We start from the raw sequence: 21,335 nt of genomic DNA, 5'->3' as shown, positions 1-21,335 counted from the left end.
CTTTTTCTTCTTCTGTGAAGCACAAAAGATGATATTCTGGAAAATATACTATATTACTGTTCAAAAGTTTGGGGTAAGTAGCACTGCTTTTGAAAAAAGGCTTATGCTCACCCAAAAATACAACTGTAAAAACATTATTATTGTGAAATATTATTACAATTTATAATAACTGTTTTCTATCTGGATATATATTAAAGTGTAATTTATTCCTGTGATGCAAAGCTAAATTCTCCTTTAGTGTCACATGATCCTTCAGAAATCATTCTAATATGCTGACTTGCTGCTCAAGAAACATTTCTTATTATTTTCAATGTTAAAAACAGTTGCTGCTTAATATTTTTGTGCAAACTGTGATACTTTTTTCAGAATTCTGGACAAATAAAGTAAAAAAAAAAATATTTAGAAATATTTTGTGACGTCAAAGCCTTGCATCGTTTTAACTCTTTTCACAGTCTTAGTTCACAGTTTGCATGTTTCTGCTCGAGCGTGCATTTTTGTTGACATTTGCAGGTCTGATTTTAAAATATGCTCGCGTGAAATTATGAGTTGTCATCACATGTCCACAGAAGTGTTGCTTTACCGCGTGACCTAAGCGGGGAAGAAGAGCAGAGATGCACTTTAGATGATATTCCATATGACAGGTAGAGTTAGCAATGAATAAATAGATGAAAAGTGATGCATTTACAGTCCAAACAAGCATCACTGCTGGGACATTCAGCCAAAAACATCTGGTGATGAAGCTCTGACATACGTGTGGTCTCTGTCAGACCACTAACTATATTTCTAAGAGTGGACTCTCTCCATAGACCAGGCCTTACAACTCACCTTGGTAGTTTTGATTTTGTTACCAGAGCTGCAGGACCAGCCGGTGAGGTCAGGCAACACATTACACTCTTCACCATTTAAGCATGGCTCCATTTGACACCACCACTTCATCCGCACGATAGACGCTGAAAGAGAATGAAAAAGAAAAGTGAAAGACAGGAACAACATAGTGCCATCAAGAAATTATATATATAAATTTATTTATTTATTTATTTTTTTAACAAAGGAAAGAACCAAAGACACACACAAAAATGTACATGAATAATATATGCAGTAAAAACAGAAATATAGTCAAATATTACTACTAATTTAAAATAACTTTTTTATTATTTTAATAAATTTTCAAATGTAATTTATTCCTGTGATGCAAAGCAGAATTTTCAGCATCTTCAATGTCACATGATCCTTCAGAATTGGTGCTCTAGCAACATTGCATATTATTATCAATGCTGAAAACACTTGTGCTGCTTAATATTTTGAGAAAAAAAACATTATACATTTTTTAGGATACTTTAAATACCAAGGAATGTTGTGATTGGTTGTCAAGGCAGCCAATCAGAATTTAGCAGCCTCGACTCTGATTGGCTGGAATTATGGCATATTGCAACGCTGGGTTGTGTTGAGAAAGCCAGCCGTTGGCATTTAGAGAGCACTGAGGGCAGGCATCAGGTGAGCAAGCTAGTGAAACATTGCAAGCGCAAAAGAGAAGGTCTGCACACATCCAAAAACTTATTTTAAATGCAAAATTGATTTAAGTGCGCTCAAAATACTTTTTTCTTTGCAAAATGAAAATTTTCGCCACAAAACTCAGATCGTGCGCATGCAAAATGCACTTTTGTGCGTTCAAAAGATGAACTTTTGCGCGCAAAATTGTGGCAGATATCTAACCCTATAGTCAAGCCCCTTACCATAGCCATACGCGAGCTTCAGTGTAAATATTGCGTCAATATAAAATCAATTTGAGCATGATTTTTTCCCCCTTGGGAAAGCTAGCATGTCTCCGACATAGTGATAACACTCGTTGCCTTCTCTAATGCAACTCAACCAAGTCTCGTCCCATTCGTCGATATTTGTGATATCGCAAATCCCGGAAAATATGCACTGTAGTCCAAACGAGTCGTTCGTTTTAGTTTTTGAAAATTGATTTGTTAAATAAAATATCTCCTTTTGAAGTGGACTTTGAGCTTTGTAACTTTGCAGATCTTTTTTATGCTCAAACAGCAACATTACAGACTAACTAAAATTGAAAAAGTGAAAAAGCATAATAGGACCCCTTTAAAATAAATAACAGCACCAATGACTAACCTTATCATTCTACTTAATATATTGCTAATTACAAAGTGAATAAATACAACAATGATATAAAATACTGATTTAGTTTAAATTATTTACTTATGTGAAAAGAAAGAGAAAGCAGAGTGATACAAGAGACATAAAACTAGCATGCTGTTTGCCAGAGACAACAGTCTAGACTCTAGAGTTTAGCAGTAATTATATGTGACTCTGGACCACAAAACCAGTCTTAAGTCACGGGGGTATATTTGTAGCAATAGCCAAAAACACATTGTATGGATAAAAATTATTGATTTTTCTTTTATGCCAAAAATCATGTTCATGTTTGTATCAATCAATCATGTTTGTAAATTTCCTACTGTAAATATATTAAAACTTCATTTTTGATTAGTAATATGCATTGCTAAGAACTTCATTTGGACAACTTTAAAGGCGATTTTCTCAATATTTTGATTTTTTTTGCACCTTCAAATTCCAGATTTTCCATTGATTTATTCAGCTTTCCGAAGATGTATAAATCTCAATTTCGAAAAATGTACCCTTATTGGTTTTGGACTGGTTTTGTGGTCCAGGGTCACATATAAACAACGTTTTGCATACGTTTTCCACAACAGATCAATCAGAATCTATATATAGATACTACATTGGATTAAAAACACACTGTGAAATACTGAGTTCTGTTAAATTTTCTAAAGTTTTCACCTCCTCAGAGGCATACAAAAAATGACCATATCATCACACCCACATAAACTCACTGCCCACCTCTCAGATGCACATAAACCCACACTCAAGCCCACACAGAAAGAAGAACATGCATGCTAAATTACACAAAAAGGCACGAGCGATGGCTGATTAATGCTCCATGCTGACAAAACCGCATGACAGAACAGCATATGTTGGATTTTGGACGCAGTCACAGCATGGGTCCCTTAACTACCACTGTTTGAAGAATTTATCTTCCAGAATCTGGCAATAAGTTTTGGGAGTTCCTTTTTAGTCCATCTCGAGATTTTATCTGTAGAAGATAACCTGCTTAATAATTATGCACACATGAATATAAGGCGTTTTTCACTTCCAGCCTTCATGAACAATAATATATAGGTTATAAGTGATTAAAAACAAGTTTAATAGTAGTTATTAAGATTGATGTTGTTTGGAATTGGTAAAATGTGCTTGGAAAAAAATATAATCAGAATATCAACTTGCATAATTATGCATGCACTGTATTTTTCCTCTTCGAGGTAATGCAAGGAATGTTGTGATTGGTTGTCAAGGCAGCCAATCAGAATTTAGCAGCCTCGACTCTGATTGGCTGGAATTATGGCATATTGCAACGCTGGGTTGTGTTGAGAAAGCCAGCCGTTGGCATTTAGAGAGCACTGAGGGCAGGCATCAGGTGAGCAAGCTAGTGAAACATTGCAAGCGCAAAAGAGAAGGTCTGCACACATCCAAAAACTTATTTTAAATGCAAAATTGATTTAAGTGCGCTCAAAATACTTTTTTCTTTGCAAAATGAAAATTTTCGCCACAAAACTCAGATCGTGCGCATGCAAAATGCACTTTTGTGCGTTCAAAAGATGAACTTTTGCGCGCAAAATTGTGGCAGATATCTAACCCTATAGTCAAGCCCCTTACCATAGCCATACGCGAGCTTCAGTGTAAATATTGCGTCAATATAAAATCAATTTGAGCATGATTTTTTTCCCCCTTGGGAAAGCTAGCATGTCTCCGACATAGTGATAACACTCGTTGCCTTCTCTAATGCAACTCAACCAAGTCTCGTCCCATTCGTCGATATTTGTGATATCGCAAATCCCGGAAAATATGCACTGTAGTCCAAACGAGTCGTTCGTTTTAGTTTTTGAAAATTGATTTGTTAAATAAAATATTTCCTTTTGAAGTGGACTTTGAGCTTTGTAACTTTGCAGATCTTTTTTATGCTCAAACAGCAACATTACAGACTAACTAAAATTGAAAAAGTGAAAAAGCATAATAGGACCCCTTTAAAATAAATAACAGCACCAATGACTAACCTTATCATTCTACTTAATATATTGCTAATTACAAAGTGAATAAATACAACAATGATATAAAATACTGATTTAGTTTAAATTATTTACTTATGTGAAAAGAAAGAGAAAGCAGAGTGATACAAGAGACATAAAACTAGCATGCTGTTTGCCAGAGACAACAGTCTAGACTCTAGAGTTTAGCAGTAATTATATGTGACTCTGGACCACAAAACCAGTCTTAAGTCACGGGGGTATATTTGTAGCAATAGCCAAAAACACATTGTATGGATAAAAATTATTGTTCATGTTTGTATCAATCAATCATGTTTGTAAATTTCCTACTGTAAATATATTAAAACTTCATTTTTGATTAGTAATATGCATTGCTAAGAACTTCATTTGGACAACTTTAAAGGCGATTTTCTCAATATTTTGATTTTTTTTGCACCTTCAAATTCCAGATTTTCCATTGATTTATTCAGCTTTCCGAAGATGTATAAATCTCAATTTCGAAAAATGTACCCTTATTGGTTTTGGACTGGTTTTGTGGTCCAGGGTCACATATAAACAACGTTTTGCATACGTTTTCCACAACAGATCAATCAGAATCTAGTATTCCAGAGATCAGTGTACAAAGAATGTATAAAATCACAAATAACTACATTGGATTAAAAACACACTGTGAAATACTGAGTTCTGTTACATTTTCTAAAGTTTTCACCTCCTCAGAGGCATACAAAAAATGACCATATCATCACACCCACATAAACTCACTGCCCACCTCTCAGATGCACATAAACCCACACTCAAGCCCACACAGAAAGAAGAACATGCATGCTAAATTACACAAAAAGGCACGAGCGATGGCTGATTAATGCTCCATGCTGACAAAACCGCATGACAGAACAGCATATGTTGGATTTTGGACGCAGTCACAGCATGGGTCCCTTAACGAGGGCAGGCATCAGGTGAGCAAGCTAGTGAAACATTGCAAGCGCAAAAGAGAAGGTCTGCACACATCCAAAAACTTATTTTAAATGCAAAATTGATTTAAGTGCGCTCAAAATACTTTTTTCTTTGCAAAATGAAAATTTTCGCCACAAAACTCAGATCGTGCGCATGCAAAATGCACTTTTGTGCGTTCAAAAGATGAACTTTTGCGCGCAAAATTGTGGCAGATATCTAACCCTATAGTCAAGCCCCTTACCATAGCCATACGCGAGCTTCAGTGTAAATATTGCGTCAATATAAAATCAATTTGAGCATGATTTTTTTCCCCCTTGGGAAAGCTAGCATGTCTCCGACATAGTGATAACACTCGTTGCCTTCTCTAATGCAACTCAACCAAGTCTCGTCCCATTCGTCGATATTTGTGATATCGCAAATCCCGGAAAATATGCACTGTAGTCCAAACGAGTCGTTCGTTTTAGTTTTTGAAAATTGATTTGTTAAATAAAATATTTCCTTTTGAAGTGGACTTTGAGCTTTGTAACTTTGCAGATCTTTTTTATGCTCAAACAGCAACATTACAGACTAACTAAAATTGAAAAAGTGAAAAAGCATAATAGGACCCCTTTAAAATAAATAACAGCACCAATGACTAACCTTATCATTCTACTTAATATATTGCTAATTACAAAGTGAATAAATACAACAATGATATAAAATACTGATTTAGTTTAAATTATTTACTTATGTGAAAAGAAAGAGAAAGCAGAGTGATACAAGAGACATAAAACTAGCATGCTGTTTGCCAGAGACAACAGTCTAGACTCTAGAGTTTAGCAGTAATTATATGTGACTCTGGACCACAAAACCAGTCTTAAGTCACGGGGGTATATTTGTAGCAATAGCCAAAAACACATTGTATGGATAAAAATTATTGTTCATGTTTGTATCAATCAATCATGTTTGTAAATTTCCTACTGTAAATATATTAAAACTTCATTTTTGATTAGTAATATGCATTGCTAAGAACTTCATTTGGACAACTTTAAAGGCGATTTTCTCAATATTTTGATTTTTTTTGCACCTTCAAATTCCAGATTTTCCATTGATTTATTCAGCTTTCCGAAGATGTATAAATCTCAATTTCGAAAAATGTACCCTTATTGGTTTTGGACTGGTTTTGTGGTCCAGGGTCACATATAAACAACGTTTTGCATACGTTTTCCACAACAGATCAATCAGAATCTAGTATTCCAGAGATCAGTGTACAAAGAATGTATAAAATCACAAATAACTACATTGGATTAAAAACACACTGTGAAATACTGAGTTCTGTTACATTTTCTAAAGTTTTCACCTCCTCAGAGGCATACAAAAAATGACCATATCATCACACCCACATAAACTCACTGCCCACCTCTCAGATGCACATAAACCCACACTCAAGCCCACACAGAAAGAAGAACATGCATGCTAAATTACACAAAAAGGCACGAGCGATGGCTGATTAATGCTCCATGCTGACAAAACCGCATGACAGAACAGCATATGTTGGATTTTGGACGCAGTCACAGCATGGGTCCCTTAACCTGCAAAATTTGTGCTGGTCATTCAGCTTCGTCATAAAGACAGTGCTGGTCTGAAAAATAATGCTAGTTTTTTTAGCAGGATATTCAGGGACAGATCCATACACAGTCAGCAGCTTCTTTTGTAAAAAGGTAATATCCTGCTTAACACAATACATGTGCACCCCGGGCACAAGAATATAGTAATGCTATTGAAGATATGAGAAAATGTATGAAAGTGAATGTTGTATTACATATGAATTTTTCTTTCAAAACTTTTTTCTTGACATTTTATCTAAGAATGAATTATAAAGACTTTGAATCGAATTCTGCATGATCGTTTTCCCAATCTAAATCCAAGTACTAGACAATCATCACTGATAGCACAAGTGAATGCAAGCTCAAGTGGCCTGTGTGCAAAAAACGGCATTATATATATATAGGGTATATTAATGAGGAATATTATTTATATGAATTAATTTTATTAATAAACAATACCATAATCAGTCATCTGCCAATTTTGGACATTTACAGATATACTGATATTCCATTGTAAAAGCTCATCAGCTAATAGCTACTTAAAGTTAATCTTTAAAAACAGTAATAATTTAACAACATTGTTAAAAGCAATCTTTAGCAAAACTCAAATATCAATTTTTCATACTTTACATTATAATGTTAGGATGTCTAAATTTATGTGGCATTTAAAATGACTGAGTGATGTGAATTTTTAGTTTTATATTTCATTTATATTTATTTAGACAAAATACTATAGAATTTTAATATCGACCATTTATTGGTTAATTAATTAGTTAATTCGTTTATTGTATCAACCAGAATATAGATACCTCCAGCAAGAAACACAGCCTGTGGCATTAAATCCCAAAAAATATCTGTGGATTGAAAAGTCTGCAAACTGGCAGAGCAGGATTAGATTCACACCTCGAAGCCTGGGCTAAATTTAAGTAGAGTGACAGCTTGAGAAAGCCACTGGTTTTTTGTTGCTGGAGTTTTAATCAAATGGAGCCCTGAAGTCTAACCCGTTTCTGAAACTAAAATAGAGCCAACAGGAGTTTGCAAACCATCAAATGCAGCCAGTTTTATTAATATTAACTAAAACTGGACCTGAAACTAAACACATAAAAAATAATTACTTGAAATTTAATAAAACATTTAATAAAACCTGTATAGACATATTTAAAGAAAAAAATAGAATAAAAAATTGTTACCAAAACTTTAAATAAAACAGAAAATACATAAACAAAATTCTAATTCAAAATATTAACAAAAACTAGAACAGAATGTCAATGATACTAAAATACCACTGACTGCAGCGTATGCTGTCATACAAGTATTTGTTTGTTTGTTTTGACCAATATGACAGTTATGGACTGTACTGATACCTATTGGTGTAGAAGCAGCATCACAAAAATGTATATAAAAAGCTGTGACCGTGGACAGTGGGCATACCATCAACACATGAAGGTTGGGCATGGGTGGTCCCAGCAACATGTCCAGGGAGACATGAGCACTTGACCGTCTGAGATCTCTCCTCTATTTTATTCTTATTACAGCAACGATGAGCTGCCACCACTTCACAGGTTCCCGGCTTAACTTCAGACCGACCTTAGATTGACAGAAAGACAGTTCGAGACATTTCATGCAGAATGTTTGTCATATTGTGTGCTCACACATCTTGACATTTAAAATTGTGAAAAAGGCACAGGCAGCATTATTTCTAGTATTCTGGCGCCCTCACATGGACATACACAACACTACAATAAGCATATGCTGCTGAGCTCAAATTTAGTGACGTCACAAAAGAAGCAGAGGAAAACCATTTTAAATAACCAAAATTCAACATTTTTGCAAGTACCGTTTCTGAACTTTGGTTGATTTGACACAGAGTGATGGAGTATATATAAATACATATTATTTGACTTTTTAAGTATGTAAATAAACACTTTCAATCTACCAAACACCTCATGGCCAAATGACTGAATGAGTTATAATGGGTGGCAAATGGTTCTTTAGCTGTTATTAGCAGTGGTCTGATGTGCTCCCAGAGGGGCCATATAACGGTGTGTCCAGTGTGTTTAATTAGACCCGAGGGGAAAGACAAAAAGGGAGAGAGAGAGAAAGAGAGAGATATGTTGCAGTAGCTTAGCTCACCGGTTTGGCCTCGAGAGCTTTGGTTGCTGCTGGACACTGACTGTGAGCACAGGAGCCACACACACACAAGCAGAAGAGCCCCTGGTTTCCACTTTACTTTATTCCTGTAGATAAGCTCCACACAGATTTCTCTTGTGCAAGACATGCTTGCATTTTCCTATAAGGAAAAAACAGTCTATTTTGTCTTGATCATTATTTTAATACTTTTTAAATAACGCATGCATCATGTGTAATTACAAAAGCCTATTTCTGTAGCATATTTAAAAATAACAGATTACTTCCAAAGCTTGCAGCTAAAAATACTAAGGGATATTAATATTATGACACATCATACATTCAATACATCTTACTAACCATAGTAATTGCTCTGCCTCAAACTGGTAGATCTTAATTAAGAGGATACCTGGATTTAGTATGACACTTCACTTAATGTTCTGCCATCTGCGAGCCATCAAACGCAAAAGAGTGTCTCAGTTTTCAGTTGCATCCTCCTTGTTATCATCTTTATCATTTGCAAGGCCTAGAAAGAAACCAAAAAAAAAAAAAAGTGAGGGAAATAAAATACTGTTAGCGATTAGTGTCAGTATTAGTGTCAAGTCCCCAGGGTTAATCTGATCTTTCATCTGATCTGCAACCCTGCCTTGACTAGTGAGCACAGCTCTCATCTGACTGTTATTGGCAGAGTGTCTTTAAACACAAGCTTTTATATAGTACCTGACCTGACTATGGAAAACATAAACATAGACCAAAATATGATGTTAATTAGAAAGCAGAGATTTAAGGCTAGAATAATCAGGATTTGTTTTAATTCAGTTTTAAATTCCCCCTTTTCACCATGAGGAGTGAATAATTAAAAGTAATAGGCTTACAATTTATTTGTTGATGAGGTAGCCTATTGTAAAATTAAAGTCAAAAACATTTCAGAGGTTAAGGGAGAAACGTTATTATTAACGAATGCAAACCAATAATGAAAACAACTTATAAAATCTGCTACTCAAATTACTGGTATACTAATTTTCAGACACTTCCTGACTCCCAAAAGAATGACAATTGTGATAAATTGCGACAATATTAGCTGATTCGTGTCAAGAGTGTGTTGTTTTCGAGTATTTATCTTCACTGATTTTTATATGACGAAAAATGCAAAAGATTAAACATGCTCCAACTAATGCGATACCTGCCTGCAGTTTTCATTTGCTAGATAACTTTTGATGCGCACGCCGCGTTTACGTTATTCATAATTTATTTTCATGTACACAAAGTCTATGAGCATAATTTTGTAAACGAATAGAAAATACAAATGATTCAACCTGCTCCTTTTAAAAATTAAAGTTTAGAGTTGGCTTACCTGGATTTCTTCAGGAAAACATGTGTCCCTCCCTCCGCTTCATGTACTACTACAGCACTGCTGACTGGAAAACGCTTCCTGCATGCGTCAGTATCAAACTTAATCAAGAGACCATCTGTTCATTCTGATCTTCTCTATTACTACTCTAAAGGCGATTAGTTGTGTTAGTAACGTGGTAGACAGGGATATTTAATAACACGAGCTCATGACAGGAAGAAACTACCATACTAACATTTCCATATAGGGTCTATAATAACAATACATGTGATTTAACATAAGTCCAATTAAAAGAACATTTTAGATTTATTATAAATATAAATTATAAAAAAAATACCTGTTTATTTTGGAGTACATGTAAAAAGCTTAACATTTAAGTGCAGAATTTTGGCTTCTGCTAAATTTAAAATTTTATACATGCAACTTGTCTGGACAACCAAAAACTAAAGACTGTGTTCAGACTTAATCAAGAAAAAAAAAAAAAAGAGTCACTAACTGATTGAAGCTTTATTTGTGTCAGCAACATCAGCATCTGTCACGTCTGTGTCTTCATAATCAAACTTGCCATCTTCTCTCACCATCTCCAGTGCCCTTCACATGCCCCATTGTCTTTCAGTGACCCTCACTGGACTCAATGTCTTGGTGGTGAGTGGTGACCCTCACTAGCACCAGTGCTGTGTTGTGTGATGATCCTCACCGGCCCCAGTGTCTTTGCAGTGACCCTCAGTTGCCCCAATGTCCTGCTGTGACCCTCCCAGTGCCTTTGTGGTGACCCTCACCTGCCCCAGTGCCTTACAGGTGACCCTCACTGACCCCACTGACTTGCGGTGACCCTCACCAACACCAATGTCTTGCAGTGACCCTAACTTGGCACCATTATCTTGTGGTAATCCTCACCGGACCCAGTGTCTACCAGGTGACCTTCACCTGCCTCTGTGTCTCCAGAATTTTGCAGTGACCCTCGCTGGCCCCACTGTTTTGCACTGATCCTTTCTTGGCTCCAATGCTTGTGGTGACCCTCACCAGCCCTAGTGTTTTGCTTTAACCCTTGCCAGCCCAGCACTACTGTTTAATGCTTAATTGGCCCTAATTTCTTGCAGTGACCCTTACCAACCCCTGTGTTTTACAGTGACCCTTACTTGGCCCCAATATCTTGTGGTGACCCTCACCAGTCCCAGTGTCTTGCGGTGACCCTCGCTGACCCCAGGGTTTTGCGATGACTTTCACCAACCCTATTGTCTAATGGTGACCCTCACTGCCCCATTGCCTTCTGGGTGATCCTCATCAGCCCCAGTGTCTTCCAGTGACCCTCACCGGCCTCATTATCTTGCAGTGACCCTCACTGGCCCCAGTGTTTTGCAGTTACCCTCATTTGGCCCCAGTGTCTTCTGGTGACCCTCACCAACCCTACTGTCTTACGGTGACCCTCACCGGCCCGTGTCTTCTGGTGGCCCTCACCGACCCAGTGTCTTCTGGTGGCCCTCACTGGCCCCAGTGTCTTCTCGTAACCCTCACCGACCCCAGTGTCTTCCAGTGACCCTCACCGACCCCAGTGTCTTCTGATGGCCCTTCCCGGCCCCACTGTCTAGCAGTGGCCCCAGTGTTTTGTGGTGACCCTCACAAGCTATAGTGTCTTTTATTCTCCTATATCTGGGTCTCCAGAGTCTTCTCCACTCTCTATGTCACTGCTATGTGGTGAAGGAATGAAAAAGAAAGAAAGCAGTTTGTTCACTTAACACATTCACCCATATAATTTTAATGTTAACTTACTCTCATCTAGTCTTATTTATAGTAATTTCTTAAAGGGATCATATGATGTTGCTAAAAAGAACATTATTTTGTGTATTTGGTGTAATGAAATGTGTTTATGAAGTGAAGTGAAGTGAAGTGACATGTGGCCAAGTATGGTGACCCATACTCGGAATTAGTGCTCTGCATTTACCCATCCAAAGTGCACACACACAGCAGTGAACACACACAAACCGTGAACACATACCCGGAGCAGTGGGCAGCCATTTATGCTGCGGCGCCCAGGGAGCAGTTGTGGATTCGGTGCCTTGCTCAAGGGCACCTTGTCGTGCTATTGAAGGTGGGAGAGAGCGCTGTACATTCATTTATGCGGTTTAAGGTTAAAAAAATTGTTTTCCACATACTGTACATTATTGTTTCTCCTCTATGCCCCGCCTTTCTGAAATGCGTAGATTTTTACAAAGCTCATCGGTCTGAAAAGCGAGGTGTGCTCTGATTGGCCAGCTATCCAGTGTGTTGTGATTGGCCCGAATACCTCAAGCGTGTGACGGAAATGTTACGCCCCTTACCATACTGTGATGCCCTGTCCGGCCGGAGCGACGAGACAAAAACATTAAAACCCATTATAAACGAGGCATTTGTTGCATCCAGTGGGGACATAATTACTGATTATAATGACTTATACTGTCTTTTTGTGCGCCGTGTAAACATAAAACCATGTCTGCATTTGTGATCGGAGAAATGACAAACAACAAGTGCTACTCTACACTGCTCAAAAGTCGCGTTTGAATAGTCAGGGGCAAATTCTTTAATATAAAAAACTTACTTACAGTCTGTGAGTCAGAACAGGCGGCATTGTAGTCTACTCTACCAGGATCAGGAAAAAGTCCTCCATAAAATGTGCTGCACACATCTGAATATTTGGGTTGAACTGTTCTGGAACAGTGTTGTAAATACAACTTAACCACTGATTTCTAGTTGTGTCCTCTTTTGGAAGGCCAAACACAGTAGTTTCACTTTCAGGCCGGCGGCCTAGAGTGAGCGGAGGCCGGCGGCTTAGAGTGAGCGGCGGCGGGCTTGAGAACGGCGTGGCCGGCGGATTCGACGAAGGAGCGTCCAGCGGGCTTGCGGCAACCACATGTGACGACCCCGGGCTAGACTCCGCTTTGTCCACGGTGAAAGCTGATCCGGCGATACACAGCGTGAAGTTGATGTATTTCCTCAGCGACCAGCACGGATCAGCTCCAGGCATGACGAAGCGATATCGTCCTCTTTTGGAAGGCCAAACAAAGTAGTTTTTCTTTCACAACGAAACACACAGCGCCTTCACGACATGGCGGCAGCAACAATACTACAGTGAGAATAAAAGTTATGCCTTCTTTCTTTGCGTGAACATTTGGACGGCGTTATGCAAATCTTCCACATCGTGACATACACATGTGGGGGCTTATTAGAACGAGCCGTTTTAGGTAGGCGTGGTTGACTCTTAACTTTTATAAAGAATATCTCTTTGGATTTGAGACTTTAGTCTTTGCAACTTTACAGATCTTCTTTATGCACCAAGAGCTTGTAACACTCCAAAGAGAAAGGAAAAATTGAAATCGCATCATATGACCCCTTTAACTTCCTATGAACACATGCACAGGACAACCAGATCAGTCTCTTTCTCTCTCTTTTTCATAATCGAACATAAAAATGTTGTCTGCTGTGATCCTACTGTGTACCTGTAAGTGCATGAGCACAACTTTCTCCAAAAACCTCTTAATCGTTTTCTCAATCGCCCAAGTCGTCCAATTTTGGGAAGCTTTAATCTGGAACATACATACACAAAACAAGCATGAATGTTGACTGACAAGCACGCAACAATGAATGAATTAAAATAAACCTATAATGACCACCATCCTGAGTGCCTGCACATGTATGTGTGTGTGTGTGTGTGTGTGTGTGTGTGTGTGTGATTTCAGCATATATACCTTATTTCTTTGAGTGGCAGTTGTTGGACACACTCTTCATTAGTCCAGTCCCTTTCCTCCTCAAACACACAAACACATTTCTAAACATTTTCAATCTCTCAGATATATAAAAAAATAAAGAATTTTCTGTTATTTTCACTCTTACATACTAGCAATGACTAATAGTTAAAAACATCCTGACTTTAATTCATCAACCCAATCGCACAAAGATGCAACCATCATTTGAAACATACATTTATAATGCAGTATAAACTCACTGCTGTTTTGCTGGTGGATGCATGAGGGTACATGTTTGGCAGCAGTTGGATCAGGTTGTCCAGCAGGTGCTCAATCAAAGCGTTACACTGCCCCTGTTCTTCAACCATGGTAGGGCCGAAAGGAACGCTGCACATGCAGATAACAAATACATGTCACCTTACTAAATTCACCACACACCCCATCTTTATTTTATAACTGACAGCTCCATCAGACAGGTCTCTGTGTTTTATATTATATCCTGAAAACTTGTGCATGTAATTCTAGACACCTCAGTCCTTAAGTTATTTTGTAATGTGTTCTGAAGAACAGACTATATCAGCTGAATACACACATACAAACACTTACTGAAAGATGTTAGGTCCAAAAACTATTGACAAGTTTTTAGATGTCATAAGATTTAGATGACTCTCAGCAACAACACGGGACAGGAAGAACATTAGGTAGCAGAGGACATTTAAATGTTCTTCTGGAAGACTGTTCAGCACAGTCCTCACAGCCTGATTCAGTTCTTCCTTTTTTGAATCTGTAAGATACAAGGATTCAGTAAGACTGAGTCGGATCTTATAAATCTGTTTTGTTGAGCAGCAAGTACTTAAAATGTTCCCTCATTGCCACCTCAACTTCTCTTACCCCTGAACAACTTCAGCAGTTGTGTCCTGTGTGGCTCTGGAATAAGTCCACCAGGCAATTCCCTGAGGAAAACTTTCAATAAGGAGGCCGAAGTAAGAATATCCCAACTGTCAAACTCTGGAAAGCCTCCTTCATCAAAACTTTTTCTCAGTTCCTTGCAGCGTTTCACTGAACTGCCGGCTCTGAACAGGCCACTCTTACTGAGACCTAAACACAAACATACATTTTACAAATACACACAACCACTACATACAATTGACAAACACTATCAAACACTCACCATGCTTCTCCACAAACTCCACTATGTGTGTGAGCACCAGAGGAAGACCCTGCCTCATCCGTCCGCTCTTCCTCAGGCTGATGAGGGGCACACCGAACACGGCTCTTGGTGTTTCCACCTGCACAAGCCGAAGGTTCAGTAGAAAAAAATAATAATAATCAGGAATCTGTAACTTACTTAGAATTGTACTGCACAGCACACCATGCATGAGAAGGGTTTTTATTAATAACAGGTGTACATTTCAATATCCAAGAGTGCATAGATCAGAAACATATGTATTATAGTGTTCTACGTGTACACTAATACAAATGTACAATTGGTTATTTGAAAATTAAAGCAAATTTGCCAATATATTTTTTAATGTTCTTAAACTTTATGAAGCTATTTACTGGGCAGTCATTGTTAGTAATCTGCTGTGTGCATATCGCATACTTACACACACTGATAAAACACCAATCGCTCCCATTTCCATGAAAGGATCGGGGTTTTTTTTCAGTGGCAGAGCCATCAACCAATCCGAGGGGAGTCCGAAGCCGTGGGTCAAAAACAGAAAAGGGTCAAAACCGGGAGTCCAAACCGAGTCAAAAATCGAGCGTCAAAAACAGAAGGGAGTCAAAAACCGATTGTCAAAATACGAAACGAATCCAAAGCCGATAGTCAAAGTCCGAAAACAAGTCAAAAACCGAAAAATAGCCGAAAAAATCACTGTAAAATCTCGCCACACGCACAAAAACACCAACCGCACAAATCGCCAAAACTCCCAACAGAGAATTCTACTAAAGAATGTTCATATACCTGCTGCACTCCTCCCGTCATAATTGCGCTCTACTGATGTAGAATATTCTTAATATCCAGTAGTCCAGCGGTTTCATTACATTACTAAATGTGCATATTCATATTTAAGACTCTGAAATAAAATAAATTAAATTAAAGCACATTTTATAATACTGCGATGCAAATAAATAAAAGTGTCAACAGAGTGAATACAGCTACATATTGAAGTTTTCTCATATTTCAACTAAAATATAAATTTGCCAATGAATGTTAAATAACTTCAGCAAAGAATTTATTATAGGTCAAATTCATCCACAAACATGAATTTAATAGCGTAAACAATATGTGCAAACCTTAACTTAAAACATATTTTACAAGACACAAAAGCAAAACGAGAAATAAAACTATAATGGTAACACTTTACACTAAGGTTCCATTTGTTCACACCGGTTAACTACAGCTCACAAACTAACAACAACAACCAAAAAAAACACTGTTTAATTTTAGCATTCACTCATTCATTATTAAAATCAAGCTGTCTGTGAACTAACAATGAACAGTTGTATTTTTATTAACTATGGTTAACGGAGATTAATAAATACTGTACCGAATGTATTGCTCATTGTTAGTAAATGCATTAGCTGATGTACACCAACTACAGTTAAATCAAAACATGTCTGTCAGGGCTTATACAGCTACTGTGGCAGACTACATAATGGTTACTCCAATACTGCATATTCCTTTTCACAACCACAGACTAGTCAGCTATGAGCCCTAAGCGTAGGCTTAAGTAAAATAAAACGCACAAAGAAGAAAAGGATTTGCGATGAAATTTAATTGGCAAAAGAAAAATTACAGAGTTTAAGTTGCTTTACAACTGCAAAACTACTTTACAGATGATTTTAGTATTGTTACAAGTGCTTTTACAGCATTACGCAAAAACCTTTCAGGGTTTAATTCGCAATAAAGACCTGCTGGCTGCACATCATTCCTCTTATTACACAAATTAAGTATTTAAGATATTTTAAATAAAAACTAAATAAAATTAAATTCAGAGTAATAATTAAAAATACAATATTTGTAAATACAAATATTACAGCTGGATGAGGAAATAAAATGACTGTGTGGATTGTCCGTCAATGGTTAGAAAGGGGGCAGTGTAGTTTTAAAGTGCTGGCAGTTTCAATGTTTTATTTAGCAAACATTTGTTTACTGGCTTTTGATAAAATCCAAATCCGTTTTCAAAGTTAAATGCATGATGTATCAGAACTGACCAGCATCCCATTGATCCAGCGCCTGGCAATGATTGAGTCCAGCCCACAAACAATAATATGAAACTCTACAGGGCAAAGAAGAAATATTCATAGGTCAGATCATAGAGTCTATAAATACTTCATAGATATGGTTTCGGATATAATGAAAAATCTGCACTCACGTCTATAAAATGAAGCATCAAAATCCTGAATTTTTTTAAAATGTCTGAAATCAAATTAAGAAAATGCTATATTTGTTTCATTCAGAGATGTTAAGCATGTGTGTTCAGCACGTCAGTAAGTGTAAAGTCATAGTCACAGCATTATTTTAAAGGATACGGTACAACATTACAACCAGGAACACGGTGGTTTATAAACTCAGCTGCCACATCTGCTTTAGGTCGGCCAACATCTTTGGACCTTAAAGACGTTAGGCATAAACAAAATGAAATAATGTAGGTGGCAACAAACGTGGATATCCGTTTTAAAATGCACAAATTCATACCTAAAGAGGAACTGTCTGTTGAGGTTGGAGACATCAATGATGTCCATATCCACAACATGAATATGACGAAAACCTGACAGAGCCTTAAAAAAAAACAAAAGTATTATCAACAGTTTTCACCAAGTTAAAAAATCAGGGACTGGATTGAAAAAATATATAGAGAGACCTTACCAGGTTTTTCAGTAGTTCACAGCCAAGACCCCCAGCTCCAATGACCAGGATTTTGCATGTTTCCAACAGAAACTGTAATGTCTTTTAAGATGAGGAAAAAATTTCCAAAAAATTGGAAATTGAAAAACAAAATTATATATATATATTACTAACTAAATAATATAAAAGTACTAAAGAGCAAGCAAAATTGTGCAATTTTTTTCTCACCTCCTCACTAGGTTCAAAGTCTGGGTGTGTGAAGGGGCCAGTTCTCTCCAGGAACTTCTGCACATGACTCCAGCGGCCATCCCAGTCACCAATACTGCAACCTTCAACTGCCATGCTAGCAAAAAACAAAATGAAAAAATACCAAAATATACTTAAGACACATGCAACAACCACCAGAATTTAAAACAATAATTACCTACACTAAACAACCCAAAATAAAGAAAAAAATATATATGGCTCTGATTTCTCAATTAAATGTTTGATAAAAGTACTCTATAAATCTTTTTTGCACTCCAGTCATGAATCTTCAAACATTTGACTCACATTGTTTTAATTGTGAAGCAGATGTTTCAAAATGCAGAGGTTTCTGAACATAGTTTATCTGTCAATGCGCTATTAAGTGCTGTCGATACAGTATTCTTACTTGTAGCCCATGCAGCACAGTAAATAAAAAACTGGAACTTACTAGAATAACACTTGACATGGTTTAAGAGTTTTATATCGAAAAGAATGCGACAATAAGAAAAAAGCTAAAGCTCAGACGTAATTAAAGTGATAATGACAGTTCTGTCTGAGCACAGACCATTACTGCACGACAGAGTAATGCTAAATTTCATTAGGTTGCAAGTTATTAACAAGTCTAGCAGCATAACACTTCTATGCTATTATGTGTGCAGCTAATATCTTGCCCTTCACAAATTAAAATCCGATTAATCATTAGATTCTTGTTACTTTCTCCGCTTTGTTTACAAGTCAAATGCAGGATGAATTTTCAGTCCCTATGCTGAGCAATCCTCAAACCTGCAGCCAGCTCTTAGCATTTCATCACTAACTTCTCAGTCAGCGCCGCTATTCTCCTTCTTTTCTTTTCCCTAAAAAGAAGAAACGAGAGAAGGTTCAAACAAGCTTGCACACGACCACATATCCGTGTAATAATCTAGTAATGAGTTCATCTGCGCTCATTGTTCGTTCTGCGGCACTTACGGCTCTTCTCCATCCGCCATACTTTCAGCGTCCCATTCTTACCCATCCTGCTTTGCGGCGGCGAATCTGTCACCGTTCAAGTCGAAATGCTCGCCACTTGGAGGCCTGTAACCCACTTCAAACTCCATTTAATTTGACAGAAAGATGTTTTTTCTTTGCAGATTTGAGCATGTGCTGGAGGGATGAAGCACAGCGCCACTGGTTTATACAGTTCGACATTAAATGTCATGGTTATCTGAAAAAGGTACAAGAATATAAATAGTGTATGCAGCACAAAACTAAATGCTACCAGTGCTTGTGTACAGCATCAAGCTATACTTTAATTTTACACACTGACCATGAAAATCACAATGACTGGACCTTTTACTATGCCTTTAATAGTTTATTTTCTTTTATTCATATAATTTCCCCCCCCCTTGTCACAGGCCCAGATTTTTCAATTTTAAAAATCAAAAAAATAATAAAATGGTTTATCCATAAAACTATGATAATCTTAACATGTGAAAATATTAGCCATTTATATTAGCCAATATAAATTGTAAAAATATTTAATATGACTATGACAAATCATACAACAAATTTTGCAATAGGCTATATAGGATATATGTAACAATGTTTTGCAAAATCACTGCTAAATAAAAAAAAAAAAATTCTGTCAGATGTGCTGTTGTTGTTACCAATGTGGCATGACTTCTCAGAATTTCTATTAACAGTATTTTTGATATTCTTAAGATTAATAAAGCAATTTTTGTTTCAAGCAAAGACCAAAAGAAAAATAAGAAGAGATGAATATATATTCTTAACATGTGAAAATATTAGCCATTTATATTAGCCAATATAAATTGTAAAAATATTTAATATGACTATGACAAATCATACAACAAATTTTGCAATAGACTATATAGGATATATGTAACAATGTTTTGCAAAATCACTGCTAAATAAATAGTTTTTTTTCTGTCAGATGTGCTGTTGTTGTTACCAATGTGGCATGATTTCTCAGAATTTCTATTAACAGTATTTTTGATATTCTTAAGATTAATAAAGCAATTTTTGTTTCAAGCAAAGACCAAAAGAAAAATAAGAAGAGATGAATATATAATGCACTTTTATGGAAACAAACATAAGTAGTTATATCAAGATGAGTATTGAACTGTTGATGTATTACATCTTATAATTATTGTATTACATGTGTTAGATGGAAGATTATGTTTGATTTTAATTTTAAGTCAGAGATTAATGTTTACAAGAGCTTCAAACCCAGAAAAATTCATTCAAAATATCAATTTATTACACAATAACACAGTCTACATTACACATGCTTCTGTTTATCTGAGATCATATCATAATGCCGATTTGTTAAATTATCCTTCATTTTTATTTATTCTCCTTCTAAATTAATTGATTTTATTTCACACAGAATGTCAAAGCTAGTTTATTCACAGAAAACAACCCCATTGAAATTGTTACAAATTATAACCAGCAAAGTAACTGAAACTTTATAAGTTCAACACCCTTAAGAACTTTATTATATTTTAATGACATAATCACAAGACACATCTTATAAGAATCTTTTTTTTTATCAAAATATTTTTGTTTTATTTTAATTTTCTGCTAAATGTCCAAATATTTTAATGCATTCATAATTTGAACCAATGAAGGTTTAGCACTGGTATTTGAAAATCTAGTTACTAGATTTTCAAATACCAGTGCTAAACCTTCATTGGTTCAAACTATGAATCTACCAGTGAGGAGAAGGATTTTCACACTGTCTCAAAGTGCTTTTCTTTATCTGTGAGTAAATGCTTTTTGTACCCTGACCCTCTGACAAGCACTTCTCATCCCTAACCTATTTCCAGCACTGAGCAACGAGGCTGATGTTTGAGTCCCAGACTAGAATAAACATGTATTACTGTGCTAATAATCAAGAAAACCTTAAAGAAATTAGATTATGCCATGTTAACACTGTTTGTGTGTTTTAATAGCATAGCTAATGAATATGAAGTCATGTGTCTTTGAAATAAAACAACTCCTACACACACCTGTAACCTCCTACAATTGCATCACACACCATTTCTCAGTTTGCCTAACCCCCTTTAAATCAGAATTAATGTGCCCAAGTGTCTTTTACTCTGGTGATATTGGAAACACCCTTAAAGCTTCAGTACGCTTATTACACTGATAGAACGAGTCTAGTTTCACTATCTCACGGTAATAACATTATCTGACTAAACTGGATCTGGAAATAGTTCAAATAAAATAATCTACTCAACTGATTAACCATCTTTCTGGTTGTGAATGAGTGGGTAGTAAAGGACTGTTGCTGAGTGCGGTCGTCCAATCCTGTTTTGCGGGCATCTTGCGTTCTTCAGACTCCCATCCCACTTTTAC

The 21,335-nt window shown here is 36.6% G+C and overlaps 3 protein-coding genes across 4 annotated transcripts; all 3 read right to left on the bottom strand.

The window, feature by feature from the left end:
• Window positions 1–379: 379 nt before the first annotated feature.
• On the bottom strand, window positions 380–10,296 carry LOC107560879 (protein FAM19A4). 2 transcript variants are annotated; one of them, XM_016245153.1, is made up of 6 exons: window positions 10,164–10,296; window positions 9,170–9,335; window positions 8,816–8,972; window positions 8,114–8,269; window positions 826–950; window positions 380–588 (listed from the first exon to the last, which is right to left on the bottom strand). In XM_016245153.1, the coding sequence occupies exons 2-6, from the start codon at window positions 9,170–9,172 to the stop codon at window positions 577–579; spliced, it is 453 nt and encodes a 150-aa protein (XP_016100639.1). In that variant the 5' UTR covers window positions 9,173–9,335; window positions 10,164–10,296; the 3' UTR covers window positions 380–576. The 2 variants fall into 2 exon arrangements, with proteins under 2 accessions (XP_016100639.1, XP_016100640.1); XM_016245154.1 differs by having other exon boundaries at window positions 9,219–9,335; window positions 10,164–10,295.
• A 356-nt stretch (window positions 10,297–10,652) lies between these two features.
• Window positions 10,653–15,108, bottom strand: LOC107560878 (protein FAM13A-like). Its single transcript, XM_016245152.1, has 7 exons — window positions 15,051–15,108; window positions 14,771–14,977; window positions 14,486–14,663; window positions 14,140–14,266; window positions 13,883–13,941; window positions 13,634–13,720; window positions 10,653–11,848 (listed from the first exon to the last, which is right to left on the bottom strand). The coding sequence occupies exons 1-7, from the start codon at window positions 15,106–15,108 to the stop codon at window positions 11,797–11,799; spliced, it is 768 nt and encodes a 255-aa protein (XP_016100638.1). The 3' UTR covers window positions 10,653–11,796.
• A 1,963-nt stretch (window positions 15,109–17,071) lies between these two features.
• On the bottom strand, window positions 17,072–21,277 carry LOC107560865 (NEDD8-activating enzyme E1 catalytic subunit-like). Its single transcript, XM_016245138.1, has 9 exons — window positions 21,218–21,277; window positions 18,945–19,179; window positions 18,794–18,832; window positions 17,961–18,075; window positions 17,754–17,834; window positions 17,583–17,665; window positions 17,417–17,497; window positions 17,260–17,303; window positions 17,072–17,163 (listed from the first exon to the last, which is right to left on the bottom strand). Exons 2-9 carry the CDS (start codon window positions 18,962–18,964, stop codon window positions 17,072–17,074), a joined length of 555 nt encoding a protein of 184 aa, XP_016100624.1. The 5' UTR covers window positions 18,965–19,179; window positions 21,218–21,277.
• Window positions 21,278–21,335: the final 58 nt, after the last annotated feature.

This window comes from Sinocyclocheilus grahami, unplaced genomic scaffold, assembly GCF_001515645.1.
Source record: "Sinocyclocheilus grahami isolate Dianchi unplaced genomic scaffold, SAMN03320097.WGS_v1.1 scaffold747.1, whole genome shotgun sequence".
In the NCBI taxonomy this organism is placed as follows: Eukaryota; Metazoa; Chordata; class Actinopteri; order Cypriniformes; family Cyprinidae; genus Sinocyclocheilus; species Sinocyclocheilus grahami.
Note: the sequence above shows the minus strand (reverse complement) of the source record. Positions and strands in the feature narration are given on the sequence as shown.

What these genes read in the sequence shown, in the direction of transcription:
- LOC107560879 (XM_016245153.1), bottom strand. An exon ending in AAGCTCTCGAGGCCAAACCG is followed by an intron (nt 8,270 to 8,815) that starts GTGAGCTAAGCT and finishes TGTCAATCTAAG; the next exon opens with GTCGGTCTGAAGTTAAGCCG. An exon ending in CCAACCTTCATGTGTTGATG is followed by an intron (nt 951 to 8,113) that starts GTATGCCCACTG and finishes ATTCTCTTTCAG; the next exon opens with CGTCTATCGTGCGGATGAAG.
- LOC107560878 (XM_016245152.1), bottom strand. Translation starts at nt 15,108, where the DNA reads ATGAGGCAGGGTCTTCCTCTGGTGCTCACACACATAGTGGAGTTTGTG. An exon ending in ACTGCTGAAGTTGTTCAGGG is followed by an intron (nt 14,664 to 14,770) that starts GTAAGAGAAGTT and finishes TGTATCTTACAG; the next exon opens with ATTCAAAAAAGGAAGAACTG. An exon ending in CTGCCACTCAAAGAAATAAG is followed by an intron (nt 13,721 to 13,882) that starts GTATATATGCTG and finishes TGTATGTTCCAG; the next exon opens with ATTAAAGCTTCCCAAAATTG.
- LOC107560865 (XM_016245138.1), bottom strand. Translation starts at nt 18,964, where the DNA reads ATGGCGGATGGAGAAGAGCC. An exon ending in ACTTTGAACCTAGTGAGGAG is followed by an intron (nt 17,835 to 17,960) that starts GTGAGAAAAAAA and finishes TCATCTTAAAAG; the next exon opens with ACATTACAGTTTCTGTTGGA. An exon ending in GTGAACTACTGAAAAACCTG is followed by an intron (nt 17,666 to 17,753) that starts GTAAGGTCTCTC and finishes TTTTTTTTTAAG; the next exon opens with GCTCTGTCAGGTTTTCGTCA.